The sequence below is a fragment of the Biomphalaria glabrata genome, chromosome 5 (assembly GCF_947242115.1).
Source record: "Biomphalaria glabrata chromosome 5, xgBioGlab47.1, whole genome shotgun sequence".
NCBI lineage: Eukaryota > Metazoa > Mollusca > Gastropoda > Planorbidae > Biomphalaria > Biomphalaria glabrata.
This window is the reverse complement of record NC_074715.1, coordinates 22,041,156-22,061,062: the sequence shown is the minus strand read 5'-3', so window position 1 is coordinate 22,061,062 and position 19,907 is coordinate 22,041,156. Positions and strand designations below refer to the sequence as shown.

Sequence of the window (19,907 nt, the reverse complement as noted above, 5' to 3'; positions counted from 1 at the left end):
CCAGCTACTAGAATGTCGTCTATGATGACATATGCTCCTTCAATTCCTTGAAGCATTTCATCCATAATTCTTTGGTAAATTTCTGGCGCTGATTTAATACCAAAAGGTAATCGTAACCATCTATATCTTCCCAGAGGTGTGTTGAAAGTTGTGAGAAATGAAGATTCTCTTTCAAGCTTTATTTGCATTAACCCTGACTTGGCATCGAGAACTGAGAATATCTTCGAATTTGGAATATTAGTGATCACATCTTCAATAGTTTTCATCGGGTGATGTTCCCGTCTGATTGCTTTATTGAGATCTTTTGGATCAATACATATTCTAACTTTGTCATTCCTGAACGAAACAACCATGGAGCTAACCCATTCAGTAGGTTCATGTACGGCAGTAATAAATCCATCAGTGAGGCTGAAAGAGCTATTCAAACAGTGAAGAAACTTTGGAAGAAAAGCGAAGACAAATTTCTGTCCCTGATCAAGTAGTCTTAATTGTACCTTTTCGTGTAAGACTCCACTAATAATCAAATCAATAAGCATATCGTCTGGGTTGTCATACTCACAGTCCATAATGAGAAGCTTTAGGTCTTTAACAAAGTTATCAAAACTTTCTCCTTCTTCCTGCTTTCTCTGATGTGCTCTAAATCTAGACACTCTTTTATTTTGTCTTGGCCTTATGTAGTCTTCTATTTTCTTTAATAGCAATTGCGGATCTCCCTCTTCACTATCAGTAATATTTAGAGTTTTGTAAACTTCTCGGCCCTGTTGACCTATCCACATTCCCAGCCATCCGGCTTTTTGTTTACTATCGGCACCAGCTAACGGTCCTTTGAAACAAAAGCTCACCTGCTGTTGAAATCTTATAAACTCTTGATACAGATCTTTAGCATTCCAATTCAAGATTGGTTGCTCAAAATAAAAAGAAGCCATTATTAGATTAATAAAAACCTTTGGACAGCTTTTCAAGTTTTATTCTGACACCATGTAGAATATTCGTGTTACACAAATAACAAACTAGTGTTTAAGAGGGAAGACATATTAGGAACTCCATTTATTACGTAAAACACAAGCGGTGTTGCACTGACGCGCTAGTGTGCAAATGTACATATAATACTATTATGTTACAGGTTGGACGTAGGGTTAGCTGCCCCTTCCTGTTGAAAAACAGGTACAGACACACCAAACAGCAAATCAACAGAAGTCACGAACCTGGGAGCAGATGGACCTCCAGCTAGAAGGTGTGTGACGCTGGTCCGTGAAAACCAGTCATCCGGAAGCCGACATGCCGAAGACCATCATCTCTGCCTAACCCATCACCCCCATAGGTACATATAACGTTTTTAACCATGTACGAGAATGGGAAGACAGCGCAAGTGGCAGTAGAGTCAAGATTGACAGGTATCGGACAGAAGCTACTGTTATTCTGTAGCAGGAGCTACACACACAAGGATGCTGTCCAAGCAGGCACAGGGATGGTTATCGTGAGGAAGAGTAATACAACTTCTACACCAGATTGATTACCATCTTAAAAGAACGAGCAAAGAAGAACATAGTCTTTCTAATGTGGCGACTTAACGCCGAGGTCAGCTGTAGTGACAATACGAGGGGATCGTATGACAGAAGGGACAAGGTGAGACGAAGGAGAGGGATTCGCCAACATTCGTGCCACAATCAACTTAATAAATAATTGGAGCAACTGTCTTTCCACACAAAAGACCTGTCAACAGAGAACCAAATTAACCACGTCTGTATTGCGAAAAGATTCCGCCGTTCTCTACGCATAAAACGAGAAGCAGGTGTTGCTTCAGATCATCATCTAAAACTGAAATTGAGAGAGCAAATGGACAGGAGGATCCAGTCAACACTTCAACACACTCGCGCTGAAAGACTACACAAAACAGTAGAGTTCAAGGTCACCTTATTAAACTAATTCCAGCTCCTAGAATTTCCGCTAGAAGATAAGACAATAGAACAGACATAGCAGAAAGTCAAAGACACATGCCAAAAGGTCCCAAGTCATACTCCCACAAGGAGTGAATTTCAGTAGAAACGCTTCAGAAAATCGAGGAAAAAGAAGTAAACAGGTGTGAACAGCATTTAAGTATCAGAACATCTAGCGGAACTACATAAAAGCACGGCAACAGAAGTAGAAAAAGCAGCCCCTCAGATCAGTCCAAAAGACCTGTACTCTATCATCAAGAAATTTTGCCAAGCCAGAGGAACTGTGGTAACAAAGTAGCAGTTCAATGAAGTAGATATCCTTCAGAGATGCTGGAGATGGATAGGTAACACCCTTCGCAAGCTGCATTCATTACAAGACAAGCCCTTACGTGGAACCCCCCAAAAATAAAATGACATTTAAAAGTTACTACGCTCATCAATATTAATGTCATTTCCATTAAAAAATAATTTGCACCTTTGTGAAGTACTAACCTGTGAATGAATATTATTATAGCCATTTCAAGTATAAAATAATAAATTCCCTATTATTATTCATTTGGTTTAAAGCTGATGCAACAGTAATTTATATGTTATTACAATGTGATCTGTCTAACTTTAAAGAGAAAAACTATTTTAAGTGTTTAACAAGAAAAAAACAACAAAAAAGCAGTAGTTTCTTGCCAAAAAAATATTTTATTTTTAAATTTAGCAATAACTTACATTTAAAAAACCAAATACAGCAATAAAAAAAATCATGTAAATATTATAAAAAAAAAGATAAAATTAATAAATTGCCGCAAAATTACTGTTAATGTGTATTTACTTACTGAAGCTACAAAAATATAACTAGATACATAATTTGGTTTTCAAGTTATTGACATAAAAATATCTTAATACTTAAATACAATACTTTTTTTTTCATTTAATGACAAGTCATCTTAAACAAATAATTGACACATACATAAATTCAATACCAAAAGCTTCAAATGTAATCATAGGTTGTTCCCATTTTCTGTCATTTTTAGGTTTTCAGTTGAATGAATAACATGAACTGTCCATCACATTTTGTTTTATAAGGTCAGCCATTAACTGCTGGTTACCTTGTAGTATGGCCTTATTTAGAATAAGGTTATAATGCCTACAATTCTTCCTAAGCATATTATAATAAAACATATTTTATCTGGGAGCTACCATTTGTATTCTCTCCATGTTTCACTAGTGTACTCATTGGCAAACAGTAGTACAAGTCTTATGCATAAGAAGGTGTCAAGATCAGTTATTTTCACTGATTATTTTGTATATATATATATATATATATATATATATTTATTTAAAAATTCTTGTCATAATATATTTCAAAATCATGATTTATAAAAAGAAATTAAAATGTTTTGCTCCCAATCTATTCTAGAACATACAAACAAAAGTGCTGCATCTGTAAAGTACAGATTGTGTTGTGTACGTGCATGTAAACAGAAAAGACAACAAAAATAGAAGTTGTATAACTAGTGCTCTAGCCAGTCAACACACAAATTGAGTGTATGTTGCTCCCTATAAACAGAAAAATTTACTGGTGTCTCCAAATGGTGACCACTGCACTTTTGAGTTCATCTTTTTCTTGATAAGTAACTTCTTCATTGCTCACACATGTCAGTCTTCAAAACAAAATTTTTGTGTTAAAAGATTTAGAATTAATACCAGCATTATAGAAAAGGAGTTATACAATTAGCAGCTATTTAATGTTATTTAAAAACTGCCTCTTAATAATAAAGTTCTTCATTATTTTCATAACATTGTTATACAACAATTTTCACAAGTGAAACCATCACAACATAATGCAACAGCTCTTTTCATAATGTTGAGTTTTGTATTTAAAATTCACTTAAAGATAAAGTAAGGGACAAATTCTAATAAGTTTATGAAAAAATGTGTCAGCCAATAAAACAACATTTCTAATAATTATGTAAACACTAAAATACAGTTTACCTATGGTGAAGAAAATGTTTAAGTCTTTCCTTGTTCCATTCTCTCTCTGGTGATGCTATGACAACAATGCCTTCTAATTTTGTTATTTCCCACAGGCGAGCCAACCAAGCTGAGGAATATTTTTGTTTTTATTTATTAGATCTGAAATTTTTTAAATTTTCTTTTCTCTGATTCAATTTTAGGAAGATTAAAAAAAAAGGATATTATCAATTAAATGGCAAAATTAAGACAGAGCTCTAGAATTGATTGATTAAAAAAAATGAAATTATAAAATATATTTTACACATACCTTTAGGGTTTTGTACTCTATGTAAATGTGTGACAAGAGTTAAGTTATGGCTGTCCACTTCATTTGGAACCCAGGTCAGCTAAAAAAACAAATATTGTAGAAATAAAATACAAAATGATTTTTATCAATCTTTTTCTGCATCATAAAAATAACAGATCATATGTAATTCCCTAACAGTCCAATAGACAGGGACAGGAAAAAAAAAAACCTAGATAAACATAATGTTCTAATCCTAAACCAATTTGACCTTGGGATATTTTTATCTCAATAGATTTACCTATAGTAAACAGATACCATCTCCATGTCAAGAAATTATTTAAAATCAAACAATGTATCTGCGTTCAAATAAAAGAAATAATATGTATTTTATAAGAAAATATAACTTTTGGAGATTTCTCAACCCAAGAAAACATAAAAATATCAAAACAACCAAAAACAAAAAAAATAGAAAAATTTACCAAATGTGAACAGTCACACAAAACAAGTGTAAAACTAACAATAAAATCACTAATGACACTCCAGGAAAAAAAGATTAAAAAAAAAAGCAAAAATAATTCCAAAATAAATCATTATTTACCAAAGCATGATATAATAAAAATCTCAGAAAAGCTTAAAGATAAAAGTATTTCTTTTTAATCAACATGATTATACTAACACATATATAACTCCTTTCTAAAAGTAATTTGAGAATGAAACAAGTTACTAGAGTAAGATGGTGAAGATGGTAAGCTAAGAAAACAATGAGTTTGAACAATATAAAGCTTCAATTAACATGAGCAACTAGACATAATTATGACAGTATACTTTAGATGTAAATTTATTGTCAGAAGACAAATGTGTAAATTGTTAGACAACTTTAACAGTTTTTAATGAAGGATTTGTTTTAGGTGTTCAAGTTTAAAGTTCTAGCTCTTGGTTTCAACAGAAAACTCAAAATATTTGATGAAAAAAAAACTGGAAACATGGTCTGAAAATACCTGTTTACTTCACAAAGACAAAATGTTTGCTATATTTATAATTAAGCTTTACATTTATTATTGATACCAGTATAACATTTTTTTTTTTTACTAAAACATAATTTTACAAGAACAACAACAAAAAAATACTTTCTATTCATGTGTAAATCTAGTAATTCTTATTTATCCAAGTAATTTAATTTAATAAAAGACCTGTTTGAAGATGACTCTATTTGGATTGTAGTCATCAGACAGCTTTATTATTTTTCTATCTTTCAAAATGATTTCATCCCCATTTTGAAGTTTTAAGGCAGCATCTAGAAGACGACCACAAGATTCTATGCCAAGAACCTGTTCAAAGAAATTATGTATTGATTCTCATTAACTTAATGCAAAATACACACACTTTAAAAACAAGACATATTTCATTAACTTGATTTTATCTTTAGATCTACAAGTCTAAAGGAACTGAAGGCTGTAATGCACCTATTTAGCAGACATTTTTGGCAATTCTCTTAATCCTAATCCATATTATACCAAGAACTTGAAATGGCAGTGCTGTTTAGCAAAAGTATATCAGATTTGTATAAGTAAATCAAATAGGACTAATAAATCTCCAATGGGGATAAATAATAAAATTAACATAAAGAATAAATAAATAATTTTAAAATAATTACTATGACAGAATAACACAAAATGATGAAATATATACAAACACCATAGAAAATAAATTGTTTGCATGCTAGCTTAATTGTCTCTATTGAAATTCTATCCATTCCCTGCCATCCTGTCACATGGATATTTCTTTGACTGTTGTAGTTAATGTAGCAAAACTGAAGGACAAGCAGATATAAATAACAGGGCATATGGCTCAGGTGGACAAACGAGCCCATGAGACCTGCTAACTATTGTAAAAAAATGCAAATTAAAACTCTATGGCCATATTACAAGGTCTTGGGGGCTTGTAAAAACCCTCCTTCAGGGAACAGTACCAGGAAAAAGAAGAAGAGGCAGACAGAGAAAGTGATGGGAAGACAATCTAAAAGAATGGACAGGCCTGCCATTGAAAGAGGTTCTATCAAAGGCAAAAGACAGAGAGGAATGGAGATAGACGGTTGACAAATCTTGCATGGTGCCCCAACAGACTAAGGGATTGGTGAAGGTGATGTGTGTGAAGGACAAATAAGACAGGGAATGAGAATCATGATAAATGGCTTTATGAGAGAAAGAAATTTTACAAGAAGTTATAAAATAATGTGTAAGTTACATGACAGTCAACCAAACACAGGGTGCTTTTGACCAAAAAAAACACAACTTTATAAGATGAACAGAGACTGAGATGCTTGTCTTAAAAGTATATATATTGTAATTGAATTATACACTGGATTTACTTTCTACTAAAAGTCTCCTGAAGTCAATGAGTACTTATATGTACCTTCCTCAGTACATATTTTATTTTAAAAAAATCCTTTTAAATAAAGCCACATTATACTTCCTGACCTCATGATGAGCTTATAACTGTGTGTAGTGAGCAACTTACATGAATGTGAATTATTGTAGTTATACCTTGTTGAATCTTTTGCTGAGTTCAAAAGCTCCTCTCCCTGTAGCAGTTCCAAGATGAACAACAGAGTTGGCAGCTACTTGGTAATAGTTACAGTAATTTGTACAAAGGTTTACTACTACTGCAGCAAAACAATCTCGGAATCCAAACTCCAATTCAAGAATTCCCTCTAGCTTTTCTACAGTGTCATAATTATAAGTTAGGTTTTTGCTTTCAGTGAGGTGTACAGTAGTGTTGTTGTCTATTAAGACTTCATTGGCTGCGGAGCAAAAGAAATTCATTTCAAATAAATCAAGTTTTTTTATAATAAAGTAAAAATCTTTTTCAGATATCTAACATGTTTTTTTAGAGGTACCTGGCTTATTAGCCTAGCAATAATATTGGTAATGACATGTAATAACATTATTTAATATTTTTAAGCTTCAAAATAAATGTTGAAAGCTCTCTTAAACAGTACATCTATTTCATTGACATATTTTTGTCATTATAATGCTTTAATCAATATACATTTATATCTAGTTTGTTAGCATTCACTTTTTTAATATTCTAGCTCGTTTTTTATATCTTAGGATAGAGAAATGTTTATTTAATAACCCTGAACTTTCCATGAAATTAATCATAATTAAAGTGTTTTTGTAGTAAAAAAAAAAGGAATGTTTTTTTTTCTGTTGAGTATAGTAAGAAAGGAGTACCACAGTTGATAGATGCTCAGCATACTATTAAGACCTTTAGATGTCATCATTAACTTAATGGAGTTGCTAACTTAAATGACATCAATTATTTTTAATGACTTTCAACACATTTTATAACATTTAATTTTCAATTTGCTAATAACACATAGTTGATCTTTGAAGAGAGGTTACAATGTGTACTGAAATATAAATACATGAATTTTTTTTTTCAGAAAAAATTTACATTTGTGATGCTAAGGAATATAGGGAATATTGCTTTTAATGTGTATATATTTGTGATTCATATTTGGTGTGACTTACCTTGAACACCTGAGCCAAGCACAAAGACATCTGTCTCAACAAAAATAGCTGGCAGCTCAGCTTCCATAGTTGGATTTCTGGCTAGTCTGAAGCCACAATGTTGAAAGAAATGTCGACGGAAAGCATAACGAGCAAATCTAGAAGCTTCATCTCCTGTAGATATCCAGGAACCACCCTTTGGGAACAAATAAATAACTTTTATAAACAAATTTTTTTAATGTTACTTTGATGTCTGCTTAAATACTTGATATTAATTTCCTTTGAAGATCAAGAGAGTAGGTGAAAAAGAGTTAATAAGAAGCTCAGGAAAACTTACCAAAATGACATTATGTTTTCCATCAAAACAGGGAGATGAGAAATCATCATAAAGAAAATGAGAGTGGAATTCACTGAGACCATTGAAGTGATCTTCCATCCACTCCCAAACATTGCCAAAGACATCATAGAAGCCAGCTTTTGTTGGAGGAAACAAGTTTACTGGCTAAAAGAAATAAAAATAATAATTCTAAAATATAGAGTTGCATGAGAAATAGACTAAACATTGTCTTCTTAAAAAAAATAATTGGAGATGGTGTGAGTTTGAATTATTTATTTATCATTGAAGTAAAAACATTGCATTACAGAGAATGTATATTATATAGCTTTGCATATTTATGACTTTTATCTAATTATTCAATATTCTAATTACAAATTGAACAATGTTAAGCTATTCAAAAAACCTTTTACATGAAGGAATTCATTGCTAACAGTGTTTAATCTAATTTTTATGCTGTTGGACATTGTAGTTTAATGCCAAATATACTATTACAACTTATATTTTATGTAGAACTATGCAATGGATGGAACTTTCTAGGTTGTCATCACAAAAGGTTTAAAGATACATTCAATGTTTCCTTCAAAAAATGTGTAAGCAACACCTCCAACTGGGAAAAGTTCACTTAAAATGGATTCTCTAGGCATAAGTCTGTAAGTGTTGGGAGTGTCATGCTATGAAGCAAGGCAAAGACAAAAACTCCAACCTAATGTAAGCTAAAACAGACTCCAACTTACTCTTGTGCCAAAAATACACTGAAAATGAGGTCGTGCTCAACATCAAAAGATAATAATGAAAAATAGTGAAGCTTTGTATTAATACATCTTTTAACAAATATTTTCTGTTAACTTTAGAAGAAATAAAATTACTCTATAGTAACGATAATGTGAAACTAATTGTAAAGGGAAACTATAAGACATAGGATTTCTAAAAGGATTAGTGTACACTTAAGAACTTAAGAGATGAGTTTAAAAAAAAAAGGAATAAAATTTTGACTTACAGTTGAGGATCCATAATGTAAATTGATGTTGGCATGAATTTCTTTTTGGAAAATAATATCACACTCAGGACCCATGCTTGTAGGCAGCTGCAAGAACAGAACATTAACACAAAAATTATTTAAGTAATCAAATAGTTTTTTCATATATTGTTATGATAAAAAAATATAACTTTAGAAATGTGAAGCAAGTTAAATAATGTTAAACTTTCAAATGTACATATTACATAGTTCACTCTCACCTGTACACCTCTCATCACATGATGCTCAGCTTCTATGGGCAAGCGGTAACCAGGACCCTTCCATTTACAAAAAGCTTTAGCTTCAAGGTAGTTAACTTCTACGGGCCAATCCCATGGCATGTCAATCAAGTCAAACATCACTCGCAGCCTGTAAATATTTTTTTTTAAGTCTCTATACAAAAAGTAAACAAAACAAATGAAAATTCAATGAAGTTTAAGTAGGCTTAAGTTAAATATTAGATGTCAAGTGCATTCACATATTTCCTAAGTACAATACAAAAGATGTAGTTTTTCCTCTCTAAGCACACTAAGTTAAGGCCTTGTCTGCTTTGTCGGTACACTAATTGGTGGCGCTCTAAGAATAAAAATAACTAAAGGTAATTGTAGTGATACTTTATCATAAATTAATGATAACTTACTTGTAGAGATTACACTTTGTCTTTTCGTTGATCAGTTCATGACCATTAGAATTGATAAAGTTAATTTTACAGTGAGAGTAGTTTGCCAGTTTTCCTCCACAGCCAGACTTACAACCTAAGCATGCCCAATAATACTTTATAAATGCCTTGACAATTGATTATATAATGATGTTATAACTTTATTTTAAGTCTGTTGTACTAGTATTACTCAGAAAAAAAAAAGAGACTGCATATTTGATTTCATAAGTAGTAATCATCTGCATCAACAATGCATCAGCATTATAATAATGAAAAGATACAAATAGACACAACCAATCTTTGACAAACAATTTCTTCTACGCCAGAAATATTTCTTTTTTATTTCAAGGAAAATTTGACTTTAAAAAAAGATATCTTAAAAAAAAAAACACACTTGTTTTCAGGTTTACTAATTTTTTATGATCAGATATTTGAAATAGTGACCAAGTAGTACGTTAGCCTAATTTTTCAGTATATATTTTTTTCTCCTAATTATATTATGAACACCACTGTAGTTTGAACAATTGTTAAAATGTATTAAATTATCTATATTGAGAATCTTTAAAGCCATTCTATGAATAAACTCTGTTTGACGTTACTATTGAGTTCAATAACATTTATTGATTCTGTCAAGTGCCTGTCATCCCACATTCAGGATTAAATTGTCAATATACAGTGCATACTTATAAGTTAAGTCAAAATAGAATTAAATGTTATGTTAAACTTCATGCTTATAATGGATGTAAGGACTTTGTAATAAATAGCACTAAATGTTTAAAAATGAAAAAAAAATGTGCCACAAAACAAATATATATATATATATATTATTATACCTTGATCACAAATCCAAAATGTAGGATGTAAAGCTTTTCTGTACTGGACCCACCTCCAGCCTTCTTCAGTCCACAGGTCAGCAGTTTGATATCCTCCATCATTGACAAATTCATAGAATTCAGCATTAGTGATGAGATATTGGCTGGCCTCAAATGAGGGGACTCTGTTGTAAACAGAATTCTTTAAAGCTAATAAACATTTCCAACATATTAAAAACATTCAATTAATAAATTACAACATGAAAATAATATATTTTTACTTTAACGTTTACAAGATATTCTATGAGTGTGTATGTACATATGTTGTGCATGTTAAATAAAAAAAATATTTATTTATGATAAGTAAATTAACTGTGCATTGCAGCGCCATTGCTTTACATTTTATTGCATCTAAGAGAAATTCAAGACATTTATAATAACTAATAAAGGGAAACAGTTTCGGCACCCACTTTATTTGCCTTAAATGCTGGTAGACCCAGTTAGAAAACAATGACAAGAACTGAGACAATCAAAAATGAGATCCTTAGCATTTAGAAATATTTTTACATGCTGATGACCACACCCTTGAAAGCATGTTCTGAATCGCATAAAAATTCTCATAGTTTTTATTCTGCTGCTAGCCTCAAACAAAAGCATACACAGATTAAATATTATAAGTGGACACAAAATAAATACTGTGAATTATTTTTTTTTGGTAGCCCACTGTTCAATAGCAGAAATACAGATGCATAAAAAATCTTCAAATAGCCAAAGACTTTACAAAATATGGTAAACTAGGGTGGCCTGCCTTAAAAAAATTCTTAACATCAAATATCAGGAAAATATGCAGGACATCATAAAAGTGCTTCTCAAGTCTAACCTGAGGCAGCCAAACTTTGGTACATAGACCATATCTTAGAATAGATTCCCACATTCCAAAAAAGTTTATTGAAAAGAAGGAAAGCAATCAGAAGGTTATCAGAAAAAATAAACAATGACATTTGTTAATAATCTTTAAAAGTAATACAATACATAAATATTACAAAAAGGTTCTCAGAAACTGCATCCAAAGTTTGAGATCTCTGAAGCATTTGCAGTGCAACATATAAGGAAAACATTAGAATTACTGAAGCAGAGCAAAAGAAATATAATAGAAACATATGTATGTAATCACATGTGCCAGCTACTGAAACATGCAGCAAGTGCAGTTCGCTCTTTTTACAAAACAAAGCCTCAGCCACAAGCACTGACAAAGAAAAGGCTTTCCAGACACTCAGCCATCCCCCTATTTGAAGCCTTCATGAATAATCTAAATGTGTATTAAGCCTAAAGTTAATTAAAAATAGCTTACAAATATTTAATGTGTACTTAATCATTGCCTAATATATTCTCCTATTATTTTTCAGAATCTGAACATTCTGCATTTTCTTCTGATGTGCTTTTAAAACAAATAATTTATTTGATTTATTTTAAATTAAAAAAAAATTCCTTCATAAAAAAATATTTCTTTAGATGAAAGTATAAATCAATAGAAACAAACATTTTAAAAAATATATAATTTCTTGTCAGTAAAACTTCATTTGTTTCTTCTTACTTGCAAGAATAGCTTCCATACTCATTGTCCCAACCATAGGAGGGAAATTCTAAGGGTTTTCCAAGTGTAACATGCTTAGAGTTCATGGACACCATTTTATTTCCTTTAACAGCACAATCTTTATTAGAAACAAAAGATTCATCAAACAGATTAGGACTTGTGTGTAATAAAGTAAAGGAAATTATTAGCCTCTGTATGATCACTAAATAATGTAGCAAACACTTTACTTAAAAACTACTTAAATCCTGGTATCTTTACATCCTTATTAGTTATATAATCATTGTAATTTTTATTTTTTTTAAACCTACAAATAATGTCATTAAATAACTGAAAACACAATCACACTTATTGTCCCATCAGACCTTCTTTGCCTCCTGTCATCACTATACTTGGAACAAATGCCCAATCAGATACAATCAAATATTTATTTATATGTGCCTAAAAACTTTCATTCCTAGAGATTCACAAATAAAACTGTCCCTCAGTCTTCTTTTACATTGTTACATAGGCAAGTGCATTACATAATTTTGTTTTACCAGATTTGGTAGGTCCATATTTCCAGCCTTCCGGACGAACAACCATTTCTATTGGAAGTTGCCGAATCAGCACAGAAGATGTTTCTAAATGAATTCTTTCATGCTCCATACCCATAAGAAGTGCCCACTAAAAGTGTGAATATATTTAAACTTCAAATTTTACTTTATGTTTTGTTAAACTTAGATAAATATGTATTAAAATTGTTGCACACTTTTTAAAAATGTTTAACTTATAACAAATCAGTATTTGGCAAAATTAAATGTAAATTATTCAGCCTTTAAAGAAAAGTTGTATTTTCTTCTAAAAATTCAAAGAATATTTAAACAGTAATAGCATCCTTAAACTTAAAGTAAATACATTTAAAATATCTCAAATGTACTTTGGTAAATTCTAAAGGTAGTCTTTATTTCTTTAAAATTTTGATGAAATATTCTTTGAACAATTACAAGTATAGATGCATAAAAAAAAGAGATTAGCAAAAAATATGTACACAATATATTAATTCAACAAGATGCATACCCAAGGACTTTCCATATTAATAGGAAGTTCTAACTTAGTACTTTCAATGACTTTTAAAATAATGCTTCGAACAGTTCTTCGATACTCAACAACTTCATGAAGAGCAGGCCATTTGTAGCTACCACCCATGCGATAGTTTTCCTAAAGTGGAAGTGGAAAACAAAGTCACTGGCATGCAATAAAAAAAAGAGAGAAAAAAAAATGTTCTGAAGCAATTTAAAGGTTAGCAACAAACTTACAGTATCATCCCAGCTCATTTCATCAACACCAGTTTCAAACATTGTTTCAAAATGCAAGTTGGGACGTTCCTGAAATATATACATTTTTTTAAAAATTACAATTTATTTCTTATTCACAGCAAACAATCTATCAAAAAAATCTTTTTTTCAAAGTTGTGTGGTATGTTTTTCATATTTTAGTCATTGAGTACATAAGTTATATTCAAGGCAAGCGATAGTTGTCTTTTTTAAACTCTTGAACCAAAATGTAGAAACTAGATGTTATTATGAAGAATTTCAAAAATTTATTTTGTACATTTCAAGGTTGTTAATTAATAATATTACATGTGGAGGTTTGTTGCATTTATTAATTGGGGTTATAGTGTAGAATAGTATTTGTTTCCAGAGAAGTCTGGTGTACATTTTTACCGTTATGAATAGTCTATAAGTTTTTTAATTTTCAACTGGTTTACCAAGAATAAGATAAGTAGGGTTTTTTTTTAGCTTTTTTTGTTACTCTAAATAACTGGTATTTTTCTTTTTTTATATCAAATTACTCCTAACTGATTTCCAATTCTGTAATTAAGGGGGGCTTGACCTCTTTAGGAGCCCCTGCATTGACATTTGACATCATGACGAAATATTTAATGTACAAAAATTTTTTTAAAACACTCATTTGAGGCCTCCCTCAAATGGCTTCCCATCCCCAACCATATCTACATCACTGGCTGTTGTTCTATATCATCTCTCATGCAGTTCTTTACATGACTATTTGTGTGCAACTGCCTGTGCATGATATTTTGTCAGGCGTGACCCAGAAATGTAGCAATGTAGCCATCATTGTTTTTTTTTTTTAGTAATAATAAAAACTTATTACAAACATAATGCTGCAATGTATGACCCTGACAAAGGGTATTGATTCATTGTTTCATTAAGAATTATTAGCATAAAAAATTGAGCTCAATAGAAAAGAAATTGAAAGTTAATTAATGAAGTCTTAATATGAAACAATTTATATATCAAAAAAGTTCAATTACTATTACAAAAAAAAAGGTTGAATGATAGATAAAAACAAAAGACTATTCTAACAGAATATAGCTTGAAAATGCTCACTATGAACAATGCATACCTTGATCAATCCTGCCAACATTAGTTTGTTAACATAGACAGCAGCTGTGTGTCCATAGTAAAATATCAGAGGAAGTCTGAGCCGATCAGGACATTTATACATGGCACTCTCATCTATTGAACAGTATACAAGCTGATTGAATTTTCTTTTTCTTAAATTTAGTCTTGTTTAATATTTTATTTGGCCAAGTTTATTCTTCCAAATAAGTGTTACAATACTTTTAAAAGAAATCTCTTAAAAGCAACAAAAAAGTGAATAAAATAATAAGTGATTACTTTAATTCAAAATAAATTGTGTTTAAAATGTTTCATATATAAATGAATGGTAATATCTTTGATTCCGAAGATTAAGGATGAGTGCATTGTTTCACATGGCCATAAAAAAAAAAACTATTGCGGCCTGCATATTTTCCCATTCCCAATGTCTGCCAGATAGGGTTAGCAGATGACCAGCAAAAGAAGGGCATGTCCTCCTTTTTGAGTTTGTATCTCTGGCCGACTGGCATAAGCTTAAAGTGTGAAAATGTCCAGCTTTTTCACTGTTGTTTACTGCAATGCAAATAATCTATAAATGGAATGTAATACTTCATATCTTCTGGTTTCAATACAAACACTTCCTCAACATAGAAAGATCAACATTTGTAAAGCTGTACCGCAAGACGCATGTTCACTGTGATGAATTATATCTCTATGAAATGAGAGACATGATATGTGCAGTTGATAATGACCTATGATACATAGCATCAACCAATCAAGCTGTGAGCTTGCTGTTGTGGTTATGTTTATAATTCAGAATTTGTATTCAAGATGTTGGCTAACATTAATTCTAGTAGTCAAATAAAGAGGAGACGTAAATTCTCAGATCAAATGAAGACTCCTGAAAAAACTGAAAAGAAGACTACAAAGACAAATGCATGGCATTTGTGGCCCACACTCAATCTACATATCAAAGGTGCATTGTATACTTAGAAAAATGGATGGCACCTTTCAAGACATTCCACTGTTTTTGCTGTATATTTCTAAATACATTAAAAGACACTATAATTTAACTGAACTACTGTCATGTATACAGCACCAAAAGGAAAGAGGTATTGATGTCAATGATGCTTAATTGTTAGACCATTGCAGCAATTTGAAATCCTTTGCAGGACAGAAAGATAGCTGATAAACTTCTTCATGATGAGGTGTGAGCATATAGAGAGTTGTACTAATGAGACTTGATGCAAAGCATCTTGAAATGTGTGAATTTTTCTTTATAGGCACAGTGTTGTGAGAGTTTTCTCTGATAAATGCAGTGGACAAAAAGAGAGAAATAAACTATGCTATGAGTCAGTGAGAGGTAATCTTCTCACAGTTCAATTGTAGGAAAATTTCCTGCATGGAGTTCCACGTGAATAATGAACTAATGCAAAAAGTCCATTCTTCTTAGAAATAAGATATGTTAACGTCTTCTTTAAAACATGTTTAATGAAATAAATAGAATTCCAGTTTTTAAAGTTTACTTTTGTCCTTCTTTGTAAGGCTTTGTTCTCCTTTTGGCATGAAGGTATCTAGTAGCCCTACTGCCAAAGGGTCTATTTAAGTTTTCTGAGCCTGTTTTCTACAAGGACTTTTCTTTGGGTCTCAAATGTGTGTCACATGGCCTTATATAGTGAATAACTAAATATAAATGGTGTAATGTTTATAATGAGTCAAATTTTCATTACCTCTCAGACCAAGAAATAAACTTTCATTCAGATCATAGCTATTATTGAAATAATCAATAATGTCTCTGGAAATAAATTGGATTTCATGTTAGTTTTGATTATGAAAAAATGTAGTCAATTAAGTTTAAAGACTTTAGACCAACAACAAAAGAGACAAAAAGTAAACAAATCACTTTTAAATTCATCAACTATTCCAGTATTTCAAAAACAGAAGGGAAATTACTGAACATAAATCATTTTTTGCTCTGCCATTTCCTGTGAGGTTTATCCATATCACTTTATCACAAAATAATATGTTATGCAATGTTTGTTTATTAAACTGTTTACAGTTTGCAATGTTTCAAAATGTCACAGATATACAATCTTCTATCATTTTACTTTTAAAAACAAATGTCAACTATCAAGAAATTCAAAACAAAATAGCTTTCAGAATTGCATCTTACTGCTTTGTACATGTAGACAAATTCAGAGGCCTCAGAGATGAAAATACTTTGCTTCCAGTAAGAACATCCATAACTTAATCTAAAACTGTAAATGCACCTGAAAAAAAAGTATGTCCACTTTCCTTTGACTACATTAAAAAAAAAAAGAAATATATTATCAAATGTTTTATGTGAATAGTCTGGACTGTTAAACTGAAGCTCTTTGGTTTAAATTAAGTTAGATCTAGTTGTCCTAACCAAATCCTGAATGTAGAAACTAAATCTAGATTATTATTTTCTATATCTTAGAATATCTATACTAGTTATAGAGTCTATAAGTATCTTCTTCTTATCTTATATAATACAGACGTCACTTCAAAAAAGAAGATGATTACGTAAGTATATTATATATAATCTGGATCTAGAATAAATGTTGATGTCATGTAAATGTTTATCATCAACAACTGAACATGGAATACCTTTTACTTCAACAAAGTATAGTAAAATAGTAGACTCTGTAGCAGCAAATCTACAATTTAGATATTCTAAGTACTTCCAATGGGTCAAAAGAGAGCGCTGTTTGATTAAGAGGTCAGAGCGAAGTATTTTCTAATTACTACATCTACCTTTTAAATACTGAATGCAGTAATTACTTTGTTTTTCCTCAACGATTGGTCGTACTGTGGCCTACTTTCGTGTTTTAGTATAAATGGAAAAAGGGTCATTATTTATAACTTACGTAATCTTAACCAGATTCCAGTCTAGAGTCTATAAAAGACAATAGATTTATAATTAATAGTGTTATTGACGGTTAGTGTATCTTTATGCAAACATTAAATCGACAAACCGCTGGCTGTGAATTTCGCTGAGGCAATTTTTAAACCAGGAAGAATAATATTAAACTATAGAAGTAGAAGCAAGCGAGCTTCATTAAGCTTTTCTAGATCTGGTGAAAGAATCGACGAGTATCAACAAATATTTTTGCGCATTACAAAACGATAAAAAAATCTAGGCCATGTTTCATAACAGGGGAATCGACGTCTTAAAAAATGTTCGATTATTTATTAAGAAAAAATATTTTTTTCTCACACGTTTTTGGTGTATTGGTCTGTCGTAAGAGTTGAAAATTCTCTCTCGACATTTAGATTTATAGTCTACATCTACTAAAAAAAATTAGAATGAATCATTGAATGGATAAAGAAGAAGTAGGCGAAGATTTAGTCACTTTGATCTAGAACCGCTGATGTTTCGGCAGTTGCCCTGATTCTTAAAATAGCACTAAATGAGCGGATCAACTGAACTATTTTGTGAAATAACTTTTTTTTTTTAATTTGCCGTTTCGTATTATTAAGCTCAATGTGTAAGAAATAGGCTTACACTTATCGAACGTCAGTATAAAGGAAAGAGGGCAATAGCTTGCCTCTTGAAACCCTACTGTTGTGGACCGCTGTTGGCTTATAGCCCCACACTGCTGGTAGATAACTAACCGCTGTAGGCTTATTATATCTTAACTTATAAAATTTGAAATAACTTGAATGACTTATCTTCTTATCTTCTACATACTATAGGCTATGTATCTTATACATACTACATATTATACATACGTTACTTCAAAAAATAAATTACGTCCTAGCTAGGCGTCATGCATCTAGTCATGCATGTTAACCAATGACTTAAATTCTGCCAAGTCACTGCATGGTTTTCCTGGCAGTCACTGGTTTTCCTGGCAGTCACTGGTTTTGCTTCTTTGTGAACAAGTTTATATATCCTATATATTTTATTTACAATATAGACATAATTAACTCGAGATGAAATGCAATTAATGTACTTTAATGTAATAGACTTTCATCATCTCTCCTTTGACTTTTGTCGTAGGGGTTCTGTGACAATTCGCGTAACCCAATCCCTCCATTTTTTCACGATCAGTAGTTGTTATTTGTAGGATGTCAAGAAAGAGGCCGGTCCATTCTTTCACATAATCCAGCCAGCTTTTCTTCGTGCTCCCTCCACTGTACCTTGAAGGATGACTTAAGACAGGAAGTCATCTCTTACAACATGACCAAAACCAGCTCTTCACATTATTGAGGAGTTCCTCCTTTTTGCCAGTCAGATTGTTGACTTGTAACAGCTAGTACTGTGACCTACTGTGACAAGTCAAAAACTCGCTGTCAGAGTCACTCAAATTTATCACAGCATTAATTATTATTTTTCACTATTTATTTATTTTATTTTAATTATTTCCCCATCCTACCCCTAAATTATTCACCCGCCATACCTTTTCCGCTCCAGGCTAGACTTAGTTGACCACATTGGAGATAGTTAAGGCGCGTCCTTTCATTTATCTTCCTTTGACTGGGGCAAAGATACACGCAGACTCTTTGATCTTATCGGCAGGATGTCTGACAGCCGCAGTGGACACCACCTTGTGTGGAATGCAAGTCACTCCTCCCCCCCCCCCCTTTCTCCTACGTCTCTCTTTGATCTAGGAGATTACTCGAGTCAAAGTGCCTCTCGACGCTCCCATCTTAAGTCTAATTCACCCACGTGTAAGATAATTCTTAGCCTAGGACATTTCCTGTGCCCGCCCACATTTTCCAGGCCTATATAAAGTAGATCCAACTCAAATCAGACCCTCTTATGTCTGATGGTCGTTGAGCTATTGAGTCTGGACTACTTCATACATTCTTTCTCCTAGAGGAATACCTGGTGGTAAGCCGAACTTAATCACAAGTTCCATCTTAATTACTTTTGTGCTATTTCCACTGGATATTATCATATGTATTTTGCTTATTTCATTTGTATTTAATTACTGCATTGTGTATTTCTCACTGGCGTAAGTAAGAAAACGTAAACATGTCCTATGTATTTATTTGTGTATTGCATTAATCTATTAATGCTACGTTGCTCAATTGATCGTTGATGCAACCATGTATATATTTGTACATCTTATTTTATTTCCTTTATCTCGGTTGACCGCCTTGATAACTTTACTAGCGCACTAATACTGCGTCTAGAAAAGAGTTATGAGTTATCTCCCCTGTATTGAATTATCTCCCCTGCAGTCATTTCACTCTAACGAGAGTTGCGCCGCTTGAACAGACACCCTCTCCATTCAAGCGCGCTCCATTGTTCTCGACCTACGGTCATATGTAAACAAACCGTCTGGGTCGCTGACCACCGCCCAATTCAACCCCCCCCCCTTTTTTCTTTCTCTATCAACCTGTGTTGTTTATTTGAAATTATTATTTCCCCTTCTAT

The 19,907-nt window shown here is 31.9% G+C and overlaps 1 protein-coding gene across 5 annotated transcripts; it reads right to left on the bottom strand.

The window, feature by feature from the left end:
• Positions 1 to 2,607: 2,607 nt before the first annotated feature.
• Positions 2,608 to 18,374, bottom strand: LOC106068941 (uncharacterized). 5 transcript variants are annotated; one of them, XM_056030397.1, is made up of 19 exons: positions 18,254 to 18,374; positions 16,671 to 16,767; positions 16,228 to 16,292; positions 14,523 to 14,635; positions 13,415 to 13,483; positions 13,176 to 13,316; positions 12,656 to 12,782; positions 12,120 to 12,237; positions 10,547 to 10,710; positions 9,696 to 9,810; positions 9,277 to 9,424; positions 9,038 to 9,124; positions 8,041 to 8,205; positions 7,725 to 7,899; positions 6,735 to 6,991; positions 5,382 to 5,519; positions 4,213 to 4,291; positions 3,924 to 4,032; positions 2,608 to 3,592 (listed from the first exon to the last, which is right to left on the bottom strand). In XM_056030397.1, the coding sequence occupies exons 2-19, from the start codon at positions 16,739 to 16,741 to the stop codon at positions 3,505 to 3,507; spliced, it is 2,229 nt and encodes a 742-aa protein (XP_055886372.1). In that variant the 5' UTR covers positions 16,742 to 16,767; positions 18,254 to 18,374; the 3' UTR covers positions 2,608 to 3,504. The 5 variants fall into 5 exon arrangements, with proteins under 5 accessions (XP_055886372.1, XP_055886373.1, XP_013083907.2 ...); XM_056030398.1 differs by lacking the exon at positions 18,254 to 18,374 and adding an exon at positions 17,497 to 17,636; XM_013228453.2 differs by lacking the exon at positions 18,254 to 18,374 and adding an exon at positions 17,389 to 17,619.
• Positions 18,375 to 19,907: the final 1,533 nt, after the last annotated feature.